General features: G+C 46.9%; 1 protein-coding gene across 10 annotated transcripts in view; it reads right to left on the reverse strand.

Annotated features, from left to right (window-relative positions):
- Gas7 (growth arrest specific 7) overlaps positions 1-20,479 on the reverse strand; it is a 245,170-nt gene that overhangs the window by 94,599 nt on the left and 130,092 nt on the right. The window contains exon 1 of one of the 10 annotated variants that reach the window (XM_023705403.1): positions 12,383-12,675. The exons of 8 other annotated variants lie outside the window; for them this stretch is intronic. In XM_023705403.1, coding sequence (XP_023561171.1) covers positions 12,383-12,385 — 3 coding nt within the window. In that variant the 5' untranslated portion in view covers positions 12,386-12,675. Of the gene's footprint in view, positions 1-873; positions 895-12,382; positions 12,676-20,479 lie in introns of those variants that run through there. One more of the 10 variants, XM_023705406.1, reaches the window with a different exon arrangement.

Genomic DNA, 20,479 nt, shown 5'->3' on the forward strand with positions numbered 1-20,479 from the left:
GTGAGCATATGCCTTCCCGGGAGATATGCAAAAATATCACCACCCTCGTCCAAGCCGTCACATTTCCCAGCTGTAAGCTGACTTCCTTGTCTCATATACACCAGCACAACCAAAAAAAAACACAAAAAAAAAAACCCTATCACAAAAAAAAAAAAAAAAAAAAAAAAAAAAAAAAATGCTCCTCTTAATGGTGGCTACTGATTTCCTCCTGGGAAGAGAAGGAAGCAGGTAAGCAAGGAAAGTCACCCAGGGATTAAAAAGAAATGCACTGCCATGGGTGTGCTTGGCAGTGGAATGCTTGCCTAGCGTGTATGAGGCCCCGGGTTCAATCTCGAGTATCCAAAATCAAACAAACCACAAAATACAAAATTTCCACCCATAAAGCAAACAGAAGTGTCTTTACAACAATGTGTCTTGAAGTGGGCCTGCCCGGGGACATCAGTCACCATCTCTGGATCTGGATTCACCAGGACACCAACGTGGGATTCAAGAGTCCCCATTTCTAGCAGGTGTCCTGGGCGAATCCTATACTCTGGAGCTTGCACTTGCAGAAGCAAGTGAGAGAAACCATCGCCTCACAAATGGAAACAGGGAGGGAGCACACAATTTCAGTAAGTGCAATTCGTAAAAAGACAATGTGGAGATGCACAGTTATTTATGAAAGAGAAGGATTTCACCTCTTAACCCCAAACCCTTTTAAACAGACTATTTTAAAGACAACTCCAGGGTGCATTAGATAGAGCATCTGCAGGCTCTATCTAAGCAGCACCGACCCCTACATTAAGTTCCCACAGCCTCCGCCACTCAAGTTCAAGTTCACCCCGGGACACCACCTCCACCTGTGGGATGCTTCTGGGGGCACCTGCCTCTTACCTTCTGAAGCAGTGAACAAATGCTACTTGCAGGTGCCACCCGACGGTCGTCAGACCCTTGATTGAGCAGCCAGATCAGAGAGTTTTAAGGCTCCTCGTTCTGCGTCTTCTCACACCCCAAACCTAGCAGCAATAGGAGCTCTAAAGAAAAGCATAGCCACAGGGCTCCGCACCCCCTCTCCCCCCACATCCAGATCTATATATAACATCTCCGAAGTTGTCAGCCTAACGAGCCACTTTCTGGCAGACCCGTTGCCATGACAATGACTGCTAATGAGCCCAGTGCTGTGATTGGCACTGCTTGAAGGCTCCTCCACAAACGACTCTCCAGCACCTTCCCTCTTCCCTAACCACAGCCAGCTGGACACCAAGAAGTAGCCAGGGCCTGGTGAGGTGTGCCTGGAGGGCCTCGGTTCCTTGGAACTGGTCCATTGCTCCTGCACCCTAAGCAGTCCTGGGCACGCGGCCAGAAGTGGTCTTTGCTGTTGCTCCTGTTCTGCACCCAACGACTGTGACAAGATTACCGATGGAGGCTGCAAGGGACGACCATGAAGATCAGGGTGCAGCTCGCTGGGGCCACAGATGCGCTTCCATCTCTGCTTTCGTGGCACACACCTGTTTAGGGTGAGGAGACTCCTACACAGAGTGTGACACGCCACCCATCGTCCCTCCTGCAAGGATGTCACCAGCTTCAGGGTCTGCATCTAAAGGAGTGCCAGCCACTTTCCCTCAAAGGTGGCAGTACTGTCTCCCCAGCTCTGGCAGCCTTCCTATCCATTCAAAGATTATGACTCACAAGGAACAGTTAGGGTTAGGGTTAGAAACAGTTAGGGGGCTGTGGTAGCACACGCCTGTAACGCCAGCACTTAAGAGGAGGAGGGAGGACCACTGTGCGCTACATGGTGAGTTCAAGGCCAGCCTTAAGTACATAGTGAGATCCTCCTACCTCAAACAAACAGACAGACAGACAGGGCTAGGGAGGAATTAGGGCACCCCTGGCAGTGGCACAATACATCCTGAAAAGTGTAATCTTCATGGGAGGCTGCACAAAATAACCTGGGGACTCTGGAGCTGTCTTCAGGGTTTTCTGAAAGCTAGAGATCCAGAGGCTTATCAGAAGTGGGATGAGGGAAGAGGGAAGAGGAGGAAACAGACTATAAGATGCATAAAGGCAGGGCCACATACTTCTTGTTCGTACTTCAGGCTCTGCACAGTACCCAGAACCATGAATGAATGAATGAATGAATGAATGAATGAATGAAGAATGAATGAATGAATGAATGAATGAATGAATGAATGCTGAGAGTTGTGGTTGGAACTGGGCTTCAAGAACACTGGGATGGAGTGGGGGACTATTTCACCAAACAAGTAGCTAGTGGTTACCAGTCCACATCATGTGTCAGCTTTACCTGCACCCAAAACCCAGGTCTTGATAGACAGGAGTGAAGGCCCTGAATGGCAATGCAGGGAGGGAGGTGAGGGTTACAGGCAGCATAGAGCATTTCTTTACCTCAGAAAATCAATGGAGCCACAGTGTCCAGAAGCCTGGAGATAAGCAAAAGCTTGTAGTCCTTATCTCATAGAATATCCAAGAGAAACACTGCAGGAAATGGTTAGTATCTCGATAGAGGGCAGGAAGACACAGCATCCATCATACAGGATCAAAGAGCCAAAGGAAAAAATGCACAAATGGGGGGGGGGACTTGGAAAAATAAAATCCCACTATGTAAACAGGGAACTCTAAGTGATAAGAAATTACAGAGGAATTCAAAAGATTGCAACAAAAGGAAAATGAAAACTGGTTGCAATAAAATGTGGAATTAGTATTTCCAAAACAAAAATTAATTATGTACAAAACATGAAAAAATTTTTCCCAGAATGCAAAGAAATCAGAAAAAAATATGGTAACAGGAGGACAGAATGGCAAGCCAAGAGATGGATACTAAATGTTCCTGAAGAGGAGACCAGAACAAAGGCTTTAGCAAAAATGTAACTAACTACAAGCAAAGGTTAATGGGGGTAGGAGGTTCTCCAAGCTGCCTGGTGGGTATGTCCTGCGCTGATGAAGGCAAAATGGCTTTTTAAAGACCAGCAAGAAGGTACATCTCAACAATAAATTCACACAGCAAGATAAGGATAAACTGCTGTCATCACTTAAGTGGGGAGATTCTATCGACAAATAGAGTAATAAAAACAAAGCTGGCCTTAGACTTCTCAGTAACCACATCTCAAAAGGCTCCTCTAGTGTATGATGGAAATAGCCCCTAGCATGTAGCCAAGCTTTCCTTTAGGAGGGAAGGGGACAGAAATACATTCCTTCACAGACAAGGACTTAGAAAATATCACTTGTATTAATTCTTAGCAAAAGCACTGTTGTCTCTATCCATAGAGTATTGATTCCAAGATCCCCAAGGGTACCAAATCCCTAGACAACAAAACCTCAAGCCCCTTATATATAATAGTGTAGTTCTGGCATATAACTTCTGCACATCCTTCTCCAAGTGTTGAATCCTCTCCAGGTTATATTTAACACCCAAAACAATGTAAGTGCTATATACATCACTATGTGATATTGTTTAGGGATAAATTGGTTTTTTAAAAGTCAGTGTATATTCAATAGAGGCACAATTTCTTTTTTTTTTCTTTTTCTTTTTCTTTCTTTCTTTTTTCTTTTTTTCTTTTTTTTTTTTTGCTGAACCAGGGATTGAACTCAGGCACTTGCACTTTCCAGGGAAGCACTTATTCCACTGAGCCATCTCCCTGGCCACTTGTTTTTTGTTTTTCTTTTTTTCCCCTTCTTTTTCATTTGTGTATTTGGTACAGGGTCTCACTGTGCAGCTTGGACTTGTAGTGATCCTGTTTTCAGCCTCCCTAGTGCTGTAATTATAGGCATGTGTCACCACGCCCGGACTCTATCACCCGCTGAGTGCACCCCAGGAGCAGGGCTGACACGGCATGCAGGACCAGGGATCAAACCCTCGTCCCTGCGCTTGCCTAAGCAGGTGCTTAGTCCACTGAGCTATCTGGCTGGCCCTCACAATCTCTTTTTCAAACATCCCATCAGCAGTTAGTTGACTGCAGATATGGAACACATAGATACCCAAAGACAGCTGTACTTAAAAGACATCCTCTGATTACCTTGAAGATCCAGACAAACAAAGAGAAGCTGGACATGGGGGCATCTGCTTGTAACCCCAATACTTGGGAAGCTGAGGCAGAAGGATCACTGGGAGTTCAAAGCCAGCTGGGGTTACAAAGTGAATTTAAGGCCAGCTGAACTGCTTCGTAAAACCCTGTCTCAAGAAAAAAAACAAATAAAGGTAAAAAATAAATCATGATCAGAAGGATCAAGGCTGAACACTGAAAGCAACTTACAGTAAACATTTAGATAACTAGAAATCAAATTGTACAATTATGTGGAAAAGTTGTTATTAACTTGAATGGGGACTGGGGATATAGCTCAGTGGCTTAAGCACCTGCTTGACAAGTGCAAGGCCCTGAGTTCAATCCCTGGTACTGGAAGAAAACAAAATGCAAAAAACTTATATGGAGAATGTACAAAAATAACCTGACTCACAAATTCTGTATAATACTAGAAAAGATGAAGAGGTAAAGTGAAAAAAGTGAGGGTTCTGAGCAGGATAGGAGCAGAATACTGCTCTTCCTTCCTCTCCATGACAGCTCCAGATGCAGTTTGTCCCCTAAAGGTTCACATGCTGGGAGTGTGGTCCCAGCACAGTGATATTAAGTGGTGGTGGAACCTTTAAGAGGTGGGGCCTGAGAGGAGATCAACAGGTCACCAGAAGTACCACCTTGGGAGGGATTAATGCCCATCTCTGGGGAGTGGGTTAGGTCCCTTGGAATTGGATTAGCTGTCACAAAGTGAGTTCAGCTTTTCAACTCACTGTCGTGTTGCCTCTTCCACTGTGTGATACCCTCCCGCTCGCCATGCGATGCCACCCTTCATGATGCAGCATGAGGCCCTCCTCTGAAGCCTATGAGCTAAGTAAAGCTTTTTTCATCACACAATATACACAATACTCATCACACAATACTCAATCTTGGGTATTTCACTAAAGCAACACAAAATGGTGTAAGGTGTCCCAATAAAGAAATGTCCTCTGGATCCTCCTGTCTCCTTGCTGACATCCTGAGATACCTGTCCATTTGGCTCCCTCCTTTGTCCTCTGGCATTTGATGTCTGCTCTGGTCTCTCTCTTGGAGAATGAAATTTCTCAATAAAAGAAGACACAACACAGGGGAATAGTCATCGGAGACTAACTGCCCTGATGCTGTGAGACTATTTCTACCACCTTTTAGGGGTCCCATACACAACCAGCTTCCATGGGGAATCTGAGTCCTGGAATCCATTGGGGTAGGCTAGGACGAACACCCCTGCAGGCTGAGGGAAAGCACCGTAGGAAGTCAAGAGCTTTGCAGAGACCTTATTTTTCCCACCAGCTTGGCTCTAGATACTCTCACAGGTTCCTGAGGGCCAAAGCTCAGAGAAGTCCTCAATGAAGGCTGGGTGGCTGTCTCCTGGACTGTCTCTGAGCCCACCCACCCCCCTGAGCCACTCTACTTGGATTCCTGTGTGGAAAAGGGTCAAATGCTGACGGCTCCGCCTCAGCACCTACCTATAAGAAGCCAGAGAGAGTCATGAGTGTCGCCTCTCTTCCATCATTTTTTTTAAGTTATAAAATTTCTCAGTAACTGCTTGATTTGTCAGAAGTTTTGTCACAGCCCTCCGTGTATGTCCTCAAACTCACATTAGAAATCATCTCGTCAGCAAAGCTGTCTCTTAGAATTCACAAAAGGAACTTCCCAAACCAGCCTTTAATTCCTTAAGTGCAGATGTCCCTGGGACTCTTTCAAGCCTAGTATAATCCAAGTATACAAAGACAACACTGCCTGGGATAGGTGGACAGGGTCACAATGGACAGACAGGCAATAGGCCACCTTTCATGCACCGACCGAACCCCTACTGACTCAAATCTTCCTCTCCCCTGAAGCCTCCCTGAGCGATAGCTACACGTGTCTAGATGGTCTAATTAGGGCTCCCCAGCCGGGTTGCCAAGTCCAGTCTCCACAGAGCATCCACCACGCTCTTCCCTAGTGCATCAGCCACTTTCCCCCAAGTCCTCATCTGTTACAGACATGAGTGCACCAAGCAGCAGGAGGAAGGCTCACACTGAGACTGTCAAACTCACTCCTCCCCCAGAGGTAGACACTAGGTCCTCAGGAGTTTGCTCCCAGGGCCGCACACCTGCCAGGCAGAGGCCTGGAGTCTGAAATATTTTGGACATCCCAGACCTAGCTGGCTCCTGCTAGCTTGGCAAAGACTCCCACCACTCTGAATATCCCTCTGTAACTCCCTGGTACTCTTGAGAGCCAATTCACTCGCTGGGTATATTTCTTAAGACTGGACAGAGAGAGGACACAGAACAATAGTCTATTTTCGACCCTCTAAAGGAATGGAGTGATCTGGTTAACCAGGAATTTTGATGACCATAGTTACAATGGAGCCCATGCTGCAAGGAGACAGGAAGTCAGCCCTCACTGGAAAGTTTGCTAAATTAGAAAACATAGGGCCTCCAGGAAGACAAGGATAGACAAAAAAAAAACCTGTAAATAGTCCTGTAAATTGCAAAGAGGAGTTGGATGGCCCCTTCTGGGTCAGAAGCCATCTCACAGACCTTGGGGGTCTAGGGGTCAATGAGCAGAGGGTGGGAAAGAAATGACTTCTGTGACACATTGCCTTAGGAGTCCCACTGTTCTGGCCTTGCCGGGGGAGTTCTTTCTCTTTATACACCTGCAGGTCCAAGATGAAAGAGCCAATTAATACTGCTTCTAGGTCAATTAATAGACAACACAAGAAACAAGGCAGACTCTGGGTGTCGGTACACTTCTAGACTCTGAGATGCTGCTCCTTGCTGCTGGTAGCAGTGACAGCATACAACATGATAGAAACCCGAGAAATGGTCTCTCTTCCATATCTTTTGAGAGAATCTCAACATGGACCATTGAGCATTACTGTGCCACTGAGTTATCAGCCACTTCTGTCGCCTCTGTTCATACAGGTTTGGAGTCCATATGTGTCAGGCCCACATGACTTGAGGAGTGAGTGGATAGCTCTGACAGGTACTCTTGGAAATTGAGAAGGGTACCAGAAGTAGGACGGAAAACAAGGGCTGTTTTCCCATCTTAAAACCCGGGCTGGGAAATTCCAGAGAAGCCATCTGCTTTGTCCCACTGATAAGGCCCACCTGGTTCTGGTGGTTCAGTGCAATTAAAAGGGGCAAGAGGACTGGAGAGATGGCTTGGCAGTCTAAGCACCTGCCTAGAAAGGGCAAGGACCTGGGTTCGATCCCTGGTACCCCATGCCATGCTGGCCCTGTGCGGTGCCGGCCACTGAATGTGCGTGTGGTGGTACACACCTGTAATCACAGTGCTGGAGAGGCTGAGAAAGGAGCATCACTTATGAATCTGAGCTGCAGAGTGAGACCCTGTACTAAATAAATAAATAAATGTAAAGGTGGGGGCAAGAAGTTTGCTCCTGGCAGCCTACCCAGAGTGATTCTGGTCACCAGTTATTCTAGTCCACTTTGTACTGCTGTAACAAAGTACCTGTGGCTGGGTACTTAAAGACATTTACTGGTACTCACTGGCACAGTAATGCTTGATGGCCAATGCTGAGATTCTCTCAAAAGATACGGAAGAGAGAGCATGTCTCAGGTTCCTGTCATGTGCTATACTGTCACTGCCACCAGCAACAAGGAGCAGCATCTCAGAATCTAGAAGTGTACTGATACCTGGTGCTTAGAAACATTTAGGTAACTGTTTTGTAAATCAAAGAGCATGGCCTCTAGTATCGTGACACAGCAGAGAGAGAGACAGAAAGGGGTGGGCAGAGTGCAGAAGGGACTGAGCATGTGGGGTGGCCTGCTGTAAGCAAAGCTCTTTCCTGAGAATTAACAAACTCAGTGAGACCAACATCCAGCTCTTCTGAAGGCCGTGTCCCACACCCTAGCCTACATCTGAAAGCTCCTCCCACTGAAAGGTTCCACCACCCCCACAAAGTCCACATGGAACCAAGGTTTCAGCACATGAACCTTTAGGGGAGAAACTCAAACCCTACATAAGCCATCGCACCAGTCTAAGGAATGCATTACCATCAGCTTGGACTACCAGTGGTACATGCATGACTGTCCCATGATACCTGAAGGGACAACAACAGGTGTTCCACTAGTGGTTCAGAGCTGCCCTGTAGGAACACATACAAAATACAGCCCTGCTGTGAACTTGTTAACAGAGATGTTTTACTCAAACTTCCTGCTCTCTGATATGCTGTTGAGTAATGCTGCAGTATAAAAATAGGGTGGACTGTTCTGATAGCCTATCTGCAACCAGGAACAATGAAAGCATTGCTGGCCCAAACATAGAGAAGGGGCATTCCCAAACAAGAAAGGACAGATGTGTAGTTCCCATGCGCCCCCTAGGCCTCTGTCTCATCTGTAGGGTGAATGGCCTAAAGCCCCCATGAGCCTGTGAATCTAGGATTGTTGGGACATCTCTCCTAATAGAGCCTAAAACCACCACCTAGGTGTCCAGCTCAGCTCATAAAACCAACTGTCAGAGAAACAAGAGGTGACACAGACCTCACAGTGAGGAACACAAGTGTTCGTGAACCATTATTTTTTCTTATATCTGCCCTCTCTATTCCCCTACTCTTTCGGTTCTAAGGAGGAAGAAGTATTACATCTTCTCACCTAAATATCCTCCCATTTTCTCAGCCAATTTGACTTGCAATTGGTAGAAAGGGAATGCTGTGACAGCAACCGATAAATTGAAGAGATTTAACTGAAATTGGACATAGATGCTCAGACTAGGCAGGATATGAGACTGTAGCCATGATCTCAGGTCTGTGCGAGGTGGCTGACCACTTGGGAGTCTCCCCCTCTTTGCCACGGGTCACTATTATGACCAGTGAGTGCTAAAATGGCTCAATCTGTTTTAAGACGGAGTTGGGCTAGAATGTTGCACTTCTCTTAGTCCTGAAAATCAATGATGTCAAAAATACATCCTACATTTTCTACACTAGCTTGTATCTATAATGCATTGAATTATTTATCCTGCCCTAGAAGATACTGTTAAAGGACACTCTGAGGACTGCTTGCCTGCAACACTCTCTTGGGGAGCTCCTGCAGGGTGACACTCACCTAGATGACTTCTGGTCTAATTTCCCTATGCAGAGGTGTAAAGATCCCGAACAAAGAGTTTTGAAACAGAGACAGATAGACAGACAGACAGACAGACATGCCATAGTGTACCTTCCTTGTCCCTCTTTTGTTGTTTAGCTACAAAATACAAAATGCTCTTTGTCCCTGTTTCTCACACCTTCTGAAGTTGTGACACTGCTCAAAGAAACCCTGTAACCAAATTTACCAAGCATTCTCTTCCATTCAAGATAGATGTGAGAAGTTCAGAGGCATAGAAGCTAAAAATTTAATTTTCAAGATGTAAAGAGGGCCGGGGAGATGGCTCAGTAGAATAAGTGCTTCCCTGGCAAGCGCAAGGGCCTGAGTTCAAGTCCCGGTTCTGCCAAAAAAAAATATAAATAAATAAAGATGTAAAGAACAGAATATTGGTTACCAGAGCCTGAGAAGGGTGTGGGGGAGGAAAGAGGGAAAAACAATAAACACAAAAGGACACTGGGCAGGAGAAATGACTTCTCTGTGTTTCAGCATGGTAGGGAACTATGGTTGGCAACAATTAACTGAATATTTCAAAATACTGGGTAGAGAGGATTTTAAATGTTTTCAACACAAGAAATAGCAAATGTCTAGGGTACTAGGAGTCAGTTACCAGGTCTGATCATTATACATTATATAGTATATTGAAATACTTACTAAACATGTACAATTACTGTGTCCATTGAAAGGCAACGTACACAACATCATCATCATGACCAGCACAATAAAGGAAGAAGCTGTGCAGAAGTGAGGCCAGCAATTGGAAGGTGCTGGCTCCACCAGCCATGGGCTCAGCTAGCACGCAGAGCAGCTACTCCCTAGGAAGGGACTTCAAGGGCAAGAGATGCAGGCTGCTCTGAGCAGATGCTCCGGGGGCAAAAGAAGACTTCCTTGGGGAACTGGAGCTCATTAGGGCATAAAGGTAGGTGCTTCTGCCTGCCCACTCACCCGCCCTGTGGCTGCCATCCAGCTGGCCTGGCTTTGTGGTTTGCTAGTTGTGGGCTGGAGAGGCCCATGGGCACCAAAAGAAAACGGAAGTAGCGAGCCTCACCACGGCCTCGGTCTAGTTTCTCTGCAGCACTCTCTGTGCCCTTGGTGATCCTGATCAAAGACCTTAACTCTCCTAACTGGCTCTGAACCAGGAGCCCTGGGGGGAGAGAAAGCCTGACAGAGGCGGCAGCTGTTTCTCAGAGTCAGTAACGGGCGATCCAACCAGCCCCGTTCAGCTGCACTTTCAGAGCTTCTACCAAGGACTCAAATGAACCAGATAGGGTGTGGTGGCTGGGGACCGCACTATCGAGGTTCAGGACCTACACTGTGCACTGCGCAGTGGAAATGTGCGAAGAACACAGGATATGAACTGGGACTTGAGGGCCAGGCCTGAAGCTCTCTCAGTCTTGTGAGATCTTAAGCAACCTGCTGTGCCTCTGTTGGGAGGCCTCAATTTCCTCATCTCTTAAATGCAGAAGTTGGAGCAGATGGTCTCTGCGGGCTTGTTTTTAATAGATAAAGCTGAATACTCAATGATTCTAAATGTTGGTATTAGTATATCTAAGGACATGTCATTTTTGTAGGAGGGAAAATGTCTCATTCAAGAGTAGGTATGTGACTCAGAGACAAAAACTGATCTTGAAGTCTCATTCAGGCCTCAAACACCTACGATCTACCTCTCACCACGGGGAGCTCTGTTCCACTGTGCCCGTGTTCACCCTCGCCTCTGTGAGAGTCATACTCAAGGTTTGAACTCTATTTGCCTAGCAAGCCAATTTCTGCCATGGGGTCCTATGTCAGTTACCTGTCAGTTACCAAAGTTAGAATCTACCTGTTCACACCACAGTCAGGCCCCAGTGGAAGCTTTCTGGGCCTGCCTGCTAGCGGTCAGCACTTCACATTCATGCTGACATCACACCTCAAGCACACAGTCCACATCCGCTGGGGCTCACCCTACCTGCAGCCTCTGCAGCTCACTTGCCCCACACTGCCAAGAACGGCCTTGGGCTCTGCTCAGCTCCTCGCATGTACTTTAGTATCACTCTTTGTGCCCTATGAACCATTTTATCTCAGTCTACAGCCAGACCTCACTGTCCCGAGCCCCCTGCAGTCAATCCTGGGCAGCCTTCGCTTAGAACTTGATGGACTGCTCTGTCTTCTGCACAGTAGTAATTCTCCAAGGGTGACCCTCACAACTTCTTCTGGGGGATGGCTAGACATGCAGGTCCCTATGCACTGCCCTAACACCAAATGTGCATTTTAAAGGCCCGTGGGCAGTGTAGACTCCTGCTAACCTTTGAGAAGCCCCTCCATGAACTTTCCTAGGAGGTCAACAATTCTCCTGGATAATAAGCACTGTACCCTTTCTCTTGGCACGGTTTCAGGCTCTTCCAGAAGCTGTGCCAAAATCAGAGATAATCACTGGCTCAGCTAGGTGGAGGGAGACTGTGGAAACGGAACAGCTTTCCCATACAAGCAGCACACTGCAGTTGGGATGGCCTCAGGAGAGCAGTCCCTGAAAATCTAGGCTGACCAGAAGTCTCTATTTCTAAGAAAAGGGATATCTAGCTTCCAAAGATGGAAAGGTCAGCAGAGAAAAGCTGTTCCACCCCTAAGTCTCAGAAGAGCCTGACTGTGGCACCGTGGCAGCCACCACCACCACCACCCTGGAAGGAAGCTGAACCTGCTTGGGGCTCCAGTGCATTGCAGGGTGAACACCAAACTGTGGTCTGGGGAGTGAAATCCTGCACTAGCCCTTACTACCCTCACCTGTAGAGCTTCACAGTGTTTTCCACCAAGAGTGCACTTTAGTGCCCCTGGTAGACCTGGGCCATGGGGAACTCACCAGACAGGTAGGTATGAGCCATGCTCTATATTTGGAAAAGTTAAGTGGAGGAAGCAAGGCTACAATTCCTCCTTGAGGATAAACTTACATCACTCTGCTTATCTACCACACACCTTCCACTAACTGTGCCCTGTAAACTTTCTTTCCACCAACACCTCTCCTTAAATTTTTCTCCTCCTCCCATCCTCTCCTGATTTCTCACAAACAGCCCATGTCCTCTCTCTCTCTCCGCGCTTGCCTTAGACTGTGAAAGATGTCCCCAGACACGCAGCAAGCCCCTGCCTTTAAGGTTTAGCAGGTAGAACCCAAATCATAGAGGGTTTCCAGAACATTCTTTCCTAAACGTCTAAACTATCTGAGAAGCAAGTATGCAGAGATGGTGAGCTCAGCGCCCATGTCCAAGCAGGCAGAATCGATCTTACCATCAGAGAGCAGCTGATCTTCCTTAGCGCTCGCACGTTGGAGCAAAGACTCGAGCTCAGAGCGAAGCCCCAGCCTCAGAGCGAGACTCCAGCCAGCTTCCTCTCCATGCCACCCTTTGTGGGAAATGCGGCTGGGCCTGTGCTCTGGGCACCCAGGGGGTTGTTCCTGTGGCTTTTCTCATCACTGTTCTTTCACAAAGAACCCACTACATTGCATAGTTCCTTCCAAATCTGTTCCAATGTGTGTCGGGAAATCAACAACTCATTCTGGACTTTCCAGATGCAAAGTTTCTGGAGAACTTCATTTTTTTTCTTCTTCTTCACTCTCTCTTTTTTCCCTTTCTCAGCTAAAAAAAGTTGGCCAAAGTCACAGCATACAATGGCCAAGCCTGTGTCACTGACCATATGCCCCCCACCCCCAGGCCTGTGGACAAGGGCTGCTTTGTCCCCTGCATTTTAGGCTGGACTCCCTGAAACTGCCAGAGCCCTGCTGGGGAATATTTCCACCAACTTTTTCCAACCCTAAGTCACAGCTCTGGCCCCGACCCCAGCCACAGCTGCGTGAACCCAGAGCCAGATAAAAGCCAACATAAAAAAAAACAGATAATGGTCCCCAAAGAACCATTGTGTGAGACCCATCTAAGGATGGAAATCTGGTGCCCCCAGAGGGGCAAGTTGTGGCTCTCCGACCTTGGCCTTCAGGAATCCCTCACCACCAACCAACCTAGACAGACAACAGTGGGCAAAAGAGGGCCAACGCTGTGTGCCCCAATGAAAAGGGCCAGGGGTCACAGAGTTGTTAGTTACAAATGATGAAAGGATGGGGCCAATAGCAACACCTGCATCGGCCAACTAAATGAGCCTGGATCCTTGGTGAGTCTATCGATCCCTTTAGAAGCATTCTGGAGCAGTTGCAGATTTAACACTAAAGTTCTATCTACTTCTGTATTGCTTTCAGATGCAAACCTGTGGGATTTTAGGAACTGATTCTTTATATAGAACAAAATATTTTTACAGAAAGACTGAGATCCTAGGTCTCAGTGGGTTCCTATATTTTCTGTCTTTTTTTATTTTTTTTTAATGTATTTGGTATAGGGTCTCACTACACAACATAGACTTGCAGTGATCCTCTTGTTTTTAGCCTCCCCAGTGCTGGGATTACAGGTGTGCTGCTACGCTTGATCTCAATGGCTGGCTCAATACTGTATGTGGTGCTGGGGATCAAACTCCAGTCCTTGCGCTTGCCTAAGCAGGCACTTAGTCCACTGAGCTATTTTATCGACCCAGTGGGTTCCTACAAAATATCATTTTTTTTTCTTTCTGAATTTAGGACAGGGTCTACAGAGTCTCACTGTGTAGATCTATCGGACTCATACTGATCTTCCCATTTTCAGTCTCCCAAGTGCTGAGATTATAGCACCTGCCACTGTGCCCAGTCTTAATTGCCCTCTAAGCATGCCCTGGGGGTGGGGCCAGCACTGTACGCACACTGGGGATTGAACCCTGGCCTCTGTGCTCTGCCTAAGCAGGCACTTTAGCTATCAGGCTAGCCCCAATCATTTCTTGAGAGCATAGGGACGCACCACCATTTATACGAGCATTCAACAGCAGCTCCTTAATTGGGGATTAAGAAGTCAGTTTATGTTCTAGGGATTGAGTGAGCTCAGAACTAAGATGTTATTTTTTCACGGCTTACTAGCTGTGGTGCTGTAGGCAAGGCCTAGGTGTCCATTTCCTCAGGTGAAGATGGAGGTGACCACAGTATCTCTCTTAAAAGGTAGTGGTGAGGATCAAAGGGGATAATCCACAGAAGCATTCAGCATAACGCAAAAATAGCACCAGCATTTAGCAAAAGCAGTAGCCAAGCTGGCCAAATAGCTCAGTGGATTAAAGCACCTGCAAGCAGGTGCAGGGGCTGGGGGTTTGATCCCCAGGCCTGCCGTGCCAGCCCCCCACCCCAGGATACACTGAGACAGCAATTGAGACTGGGCATGGTGGGGCATGCCTGTAATTCCAGCTCTTGAGAGGCTGTAAACAGGTGGATCACTACGAGTCTGATCTAGTAGTGAGACCCTAACCACCCTGTAGACCCTTCCCTAAAATACAAAAAAAGAAAAGTAGCCAAAAGGTCAGGTACTGCAGTTTCCTCTATCCAAGAGAAAAGTCAAGACTGCACAACCAAAAGCAAACCATCCACTTAAAAATGAGCACAGGACATTTCTCCAAGAAGGTACACAGTGTTATTACTCATTAGAGGAATGCAAATTAAAGTCACAATGGATTTTCACTTCACATCCACTAGGACGCCTACTATTTTAAAAAGCACAAAAGAACATGTGTTGGTGACGATGTAGAAAAATGACTACTCTTGTTCACTGCTGGTGGGAATGTGAAACGGTGCCACCACTATTGGTGATTCCTCACAAATTAAGCATACACAGTCCTGCAGTTCCACTTCCAAGAAAGGAAAGCAGGACCTTGCGGAGTTCTTTATACTTCCCTGTATGATCCAGTGCATTATTAACAATGGCGAGTAGGTAGAAACCACCCAAGACACAATTGATGGATAAATGGATGAACAACCTGTGGTGTCATAAGCACAACAGCTGAATCCATCCATGGCTTTCCCTGCTTACAGCCCACCTTCCTGGTGTGCAGAAGACTTTTCTTTCCTACTTCTCAAAGCCATCAGGAGGATAACTCTATTTTCCCTGGTCTCACCTTTGGGCTCCCATGTGCTGTAGGAATGACACCCCACCCCCAGGAATTTCTATGCAACACTCATGTTGGACCAGTTGCCGGTCTCAGTTTCACATATGTGATGTGCCTAACAAATCAATGGGGGAAAATCCTACTATAACCTACATTTAATTGCAGAGAAAAGAGCACTTCCTGGGATAGATCAGAGAGGAGGCATGAGAGAAGCAAGGCAAGGGAACCACAGCACTCCAGGCCACGTGGTTAGCTTAGCAAGAGCAAAGGCCCTGGGAAAAGTCAGTGGGATGAGGATGGGGGCTATCTGACGTGGGTGTGTGTGTTCACAAAGGCGTGCAAGTGGAGAGGAGTAGTAGATAACAATGGAGGCAGGCAGTCCCAGAGAGCTAAGAAATCTAGACTGTTCTCCGAGCAGGAAGAAACCTCCATGGCTGCTGAGCAGGGGAGGAGACACCATGGGTGCTCTCTGCTCTGCAACACTTGACCACAGCCCTTGGGTATCTAAGTGTGCGGCAGAAGTGACATGAGCCCGATGCCACCATCACAAAAACAAGCTACATGCGACGCTTCAGCTTGCGTTTGCCAAACGATCCTAAACCAGTCAGTAAGAGGCAAGCGGGTGTCAGGAAGTGGGGAGTCTTCTAGGGGCAGCAGCCTTCCAGAGCCTGGAGAGTCTTCTAAGGGCAGCAGCTATTTGCATTTTCTCTCTGAGGTATAGGGCTGGGAGGGAAGGCTCCAAGAGGAACCCACACCTCCAGCTTTGAGACCGATGTGCCATAGAAATGCACGCAGACAGGACCAAGATAGAAACTTCTCTGTTCTTCAAAGTGGGCTCCTACCCATTCCTTATCCAAAGATAAATGCAAAATTACATTTAGACCAAAATGGACAAAGTCTTCACCTTCCGTCCTCTAAGCTCTGTGGAATTAAAATGGCCATGGAAGCTCCCATAGCCCGTGACTTCTTGGGTGATAATGAGGGGTCAGTTCAATGGTTCAACAGTAACAGCTGTCACCGACACCACTTTGGTGCTGTTTCACCTAAGTGAACAGACACAATCATGAGCAACCCCGCCCTGCTACTGGCACTACAGACGAATGGGTGCCACTGTAAATTTCAGCGTGGCCTCAGTCAATGACAAAGGACTGCTCTGGGTCATTGTAAACTGGGATAAGTATGCTCTAACTCATGCTCAGCAGAACCAACTAGTCCTGAAGATACTTCATTCTTTAGGGTTCATTCCCCAAAGTTAATCTCTTAGCGGATTGCAAGGCTCACCAATAAAGTGCAACAGATTTTGGGGTTCATCTTGGTGTTTCCATTCAGAAGTCACTTGAGTTTCATTTTATAGTGATCTCTATGGGGCCTCAAGAAATAGGTAGGTCTCTACATGTAAGTTCGCCGGATACATGAAAGACAGCAGGAAATTCATAATCCAAAAGCAACAGCAATGACCATCATTTTCACTGAGTGGAATTTTCCTGAGTCTAATGAAGTCAGATGAGACCAGCTCTCATTATGATCCTTAGTTTCAGTTGAGTTGAAAAGGATCAACCATAATAAGCCATAATTGCTAGAGGCCCTTGTCCTCTGTGGGATGAATTGTGTTGTCTTATAATGATAATTAATAAGAAAGAACATCTGGGCATGTGATGACTCAGTTTTTCTAAGTGCTTCATAGTCATGAAGGGAAAAATTATTCACCAGCCCGTGGAGTCTCCAGGGTGTAGGAGCTCGAGGACCCCTCCCACACACACACCATGCATGACCTCCTGGCTACATGATCCATCAACCAGCTAATAGTTACTAACTGCCCACCCATTTCCAAAAGCCCTCAAGATGGGACAGGGATATAGCTTTGTGCCTGCCTGGCAAATGCAAGGGCCTGCATTCGATCCCCGATATCACAAAAAGAAGAAAAAAAAAGGATGTTTCCAAAAGCTTTAAAGATATAAGCAAGTACTATAGCAAGGCTTGACTTCTAAAACTTGGACGACAAGTCACAAACACAAGTGAAAAAAAAAAAAAAAAAACGCTATCAACTGGGACAGTGAGCATGCCAAGGATAAGTGGAGAGACAATATGAGCTTTCAGAAGCCAGAGGGTGGGACCACTGTGGACTGGGAGGATCAAGGGAGGCTTCTCAGGAGATAAAGGATTTGCCTCACAGCAGGGATAAAAAGGAAAAGCTTGACAGAGTGCCTGGGACATGATGTAAGAAGCAGAATAAGGTGGAGCGGGAAAGTGAAATGGGTTCTAAGGGGAGAAGCTACAACCAGGAACCCCCCAGATCTGGCCAGCTGTGTGCCAGTTTAAGGGGATGTGATGGATCCTGCTGGTTCTAGATCCAGTGGGCAGTGGCTGGAGGGAGTCAACAGCCCTGAACAGAGAGGCAGGGAAACTGGAGTGGTTGCCTGGGAATTCATAAAGAAGGAAAGCTGAAGGTCAGACTCAGGCTCATCTGAATTCTCTCCTGACACTCTGTCACCTACTGTGCCTTAAAAACAAATTGAGCCCTAGAACTTCACATTAAACTATACCCACACCCCATTTTTATTTTGATTATTTTATTTTATTTTGATCCTGTTAATTTGCTTAACTCCCCTGGTCGGACTCAAACTTGCAATCCTCTTGCCTCAGCCCTCCAGAGCACTGGGATTACAGACATGTATCAACATATCCAGCTTTTCTGGACCTTCTGTTAATGCATTCAGCACATGCGCACGCATGCGCGTGTGCGCGCGCGTGTGCACACACACACACACACACACACACACACACATAGAGTTCTCCATCATACTCTCTCCTTGCCCACTCACTCCCAGCCTTCAGGGGCCACATGAGGAACAGATGGATACAAGTTCTGAGAATTGAGAATCAGTCACAGAAATCAAAAGGGAAAAGGAGCTGGGGATGTAGCTCAATGGCACAGTGCCTGCTTGGCGATTGTAAGGTCCTAAGTTCGATTCTGAGAGAGAGAGAGAGAGAGAGAGACACACAGAGAGAGACAGAGACAGAGAGACAGAGATAGAGAGAGAAAGACAGAGACAGACAGAGAGAGAGAGAGAGAAAGGAAATATAGCAAGAAATAAGTAGTTAGCCATGTCTCAGAAAATGCTCACTGGCACAGAGTTCCCTGTTTATCCTGGAGAGGATTCTGGATAGGAGGTAGGTATGGAAGGGGACCTTAGGCACTCAAGGAACTAGTGAGCATGCAGTCACAAAGAGAAGAAAGATATTAAGACAAGACAGAATTATAAAGGAAGGTGAGAAATAGGCCAGGACTCGGGGTGGTGCTGGGAGAGGGCTCATGGTGGGAACTGACAGCAGGTTTCAGCATGCACCAGGGGAGGGTACAAGGTCCTTATGAAGCATCTGTGTCCACCCACACATATTCCAAATATCAAGTGGACACGTCAGAAAGGGCTTCTACCTTAACAGGCACCCCACCAGCCCCGATGTGAAGGCTTCTCTCCCTTGGCATCTCCCAAACTTCAGTCGTTCACATGCCGCTGTCATAATCTGTGACGATGACTATGCAAAGCATACCACAGCATACTCCAAAAAATGTGCTTCTTGCAATGCTGGGGATGGAACCTAGGACCTCACGTACAAGCATTCCACCGCTGGACCACACCCTCAGCCTACTTGATAATGATTTGAACTGACTTAGAACCAATTTAAACTTAGTCCAACCCCAAGTAATAATATCGATGAAATCATGGCTCTGATTTGGTTGTTTTATTTTTTCTATTACACACTAAAATAAAACTGTCATCTCAATGTGTTCTAAAATTATTTTGCAAATCCTCAGTTGTAAACTCTTTGGGAAACACTCTCTTAGGCTGTTAAAAAAATATTATGTAGCATCCACAAAATGGTTTTGAGGGTTCTTTTTGTAATGTCAGAAAAGTGCACCTGAAGTCTCTGCTGGCCACGCAGGTATGACGGCAGGCGGTGGTTCCTTGTATGTGGATCCATGATACCGGGAGGTTAAGGGGAGCAGAAAAAGGAAAGGGGTACCTAACAGCCACCCTGAGGATACTCAACTTAGCTTAACTTCCTGCTAAACTAGCAACAAGATGAAAAGAAAGAAGGGAAAGATCTTTATAAAATAAAATGAAAACAGACGATTGGATTTTAAGAAATCATTAGGCCCTTGCAGCAAATAAGTAAAATCAGACAGAACAGAGAGCAGTGTACAAGGGAGACAGTGCCTCTGCCCCTCTGCCCTGATTTGAGATGCACTTCAGAGCCACCACTCCCACGTCTAATTTGTGCCAGCAGAGCCTTCAGTGGCCACCTACCCACACAGAGGCAGCCTTGGAGCGCCCTTTCCTACTCTGCCCACTTAGGCACAGCTGTTTCCAGAATAGGTGAGCAGGAAGTACAGCGCAGAGGCAGTGGGCCTGGGAGGGGTGCTCCCCATCTGAGGAGGGCGGTGCCAATGGGTCAAGAGAGGAGGATGTTCTGGCAGCAGGGCAAAGACAGTGGACCCAGAAGCTGTGATTTTTCCCTTTATTCCATCAGTCTGGATCTCCAGAGCAGCGGAACAAACACAGCAGTGCACTAGGAAAGTAAAAGCTATGTGAAATGGAAAGTGGACTGAGAGGTGCATGCACCATGGAACCTGCAGTAATCGTGACAGGTGCTGCTTTCGCAGCCTGTCCCCAAGTGCACAGAGTGTCCTGGCCTGCGAGATGTCGTACGTTCTGTTGGTGCATGCCGCTTCTACACAGACCCCATCTTCTTTAAGAGGAGGAAAAAGCTGTTTGGGCTGAAACTAACCCATATCTGGGAGGCAGAGGAACGAGAATCACAAGATTTAGCAAGTTGCATTCTCAAAATAAAAGATAAATGGCTCAATTCCCTGTACTGCAAAGAAAGGTGGGGGGAGGAGAGAGGGAGGGAGGAGGGGGAAAGGGAGGGGGGAGGGAGGGAAGAAGAGCATGAGGAAGTAAAAGGGAAAGGACAGGAAGCAAAGAAAGACAGGAAGGGTGTGGGGGTGGAATCCTATAGAGTTAAGGTAGGGAAACGCTATTTGGAAGACTTATAGGAAGAGCACATCTCAAAAACTGACTCATGAAATGTCAGAATGCAAGAAATTGTGACATTTTGGAAAGAGGAACAGAAAATCAGAAAGAAAAAGCACAGCCAAAATAAAAGGGATGACTTAAACAAGAAAATGGGTGAGGTAGGGAATATAGGAAAATTGCTCACTTAAATCCAAGTTAGCCAGGGGTGGGAGCATGCCTGTAATCCCAGCGCTAGGGAAGCTGAGGCAGGAGGGTTGCTGCAAATTCGAGGCCAGCCTGGGCTACAAAGTGAGTTCAAGGCCAGAATGAACTGCAGAGTGAGACCCTGTCTCAAAAAGACAAAAAA

The sequence above is a fragment of the Octodon degus genome, unplaced genomic scaffold (genome assembly GCF_000260255.1).
Source record: "Octodon degus isolate 3935 unplaced genomic scaffold, OctDeg1.0 scaffold00219, whole genome shotgun sequence".
Classification (NCBI taxonomy): domain Eukaryota; kingdom Metazoa; phylum Chordata; class Mammalia; order Rodentia; family Octodontidae; genus Octodon; species Octodon degus.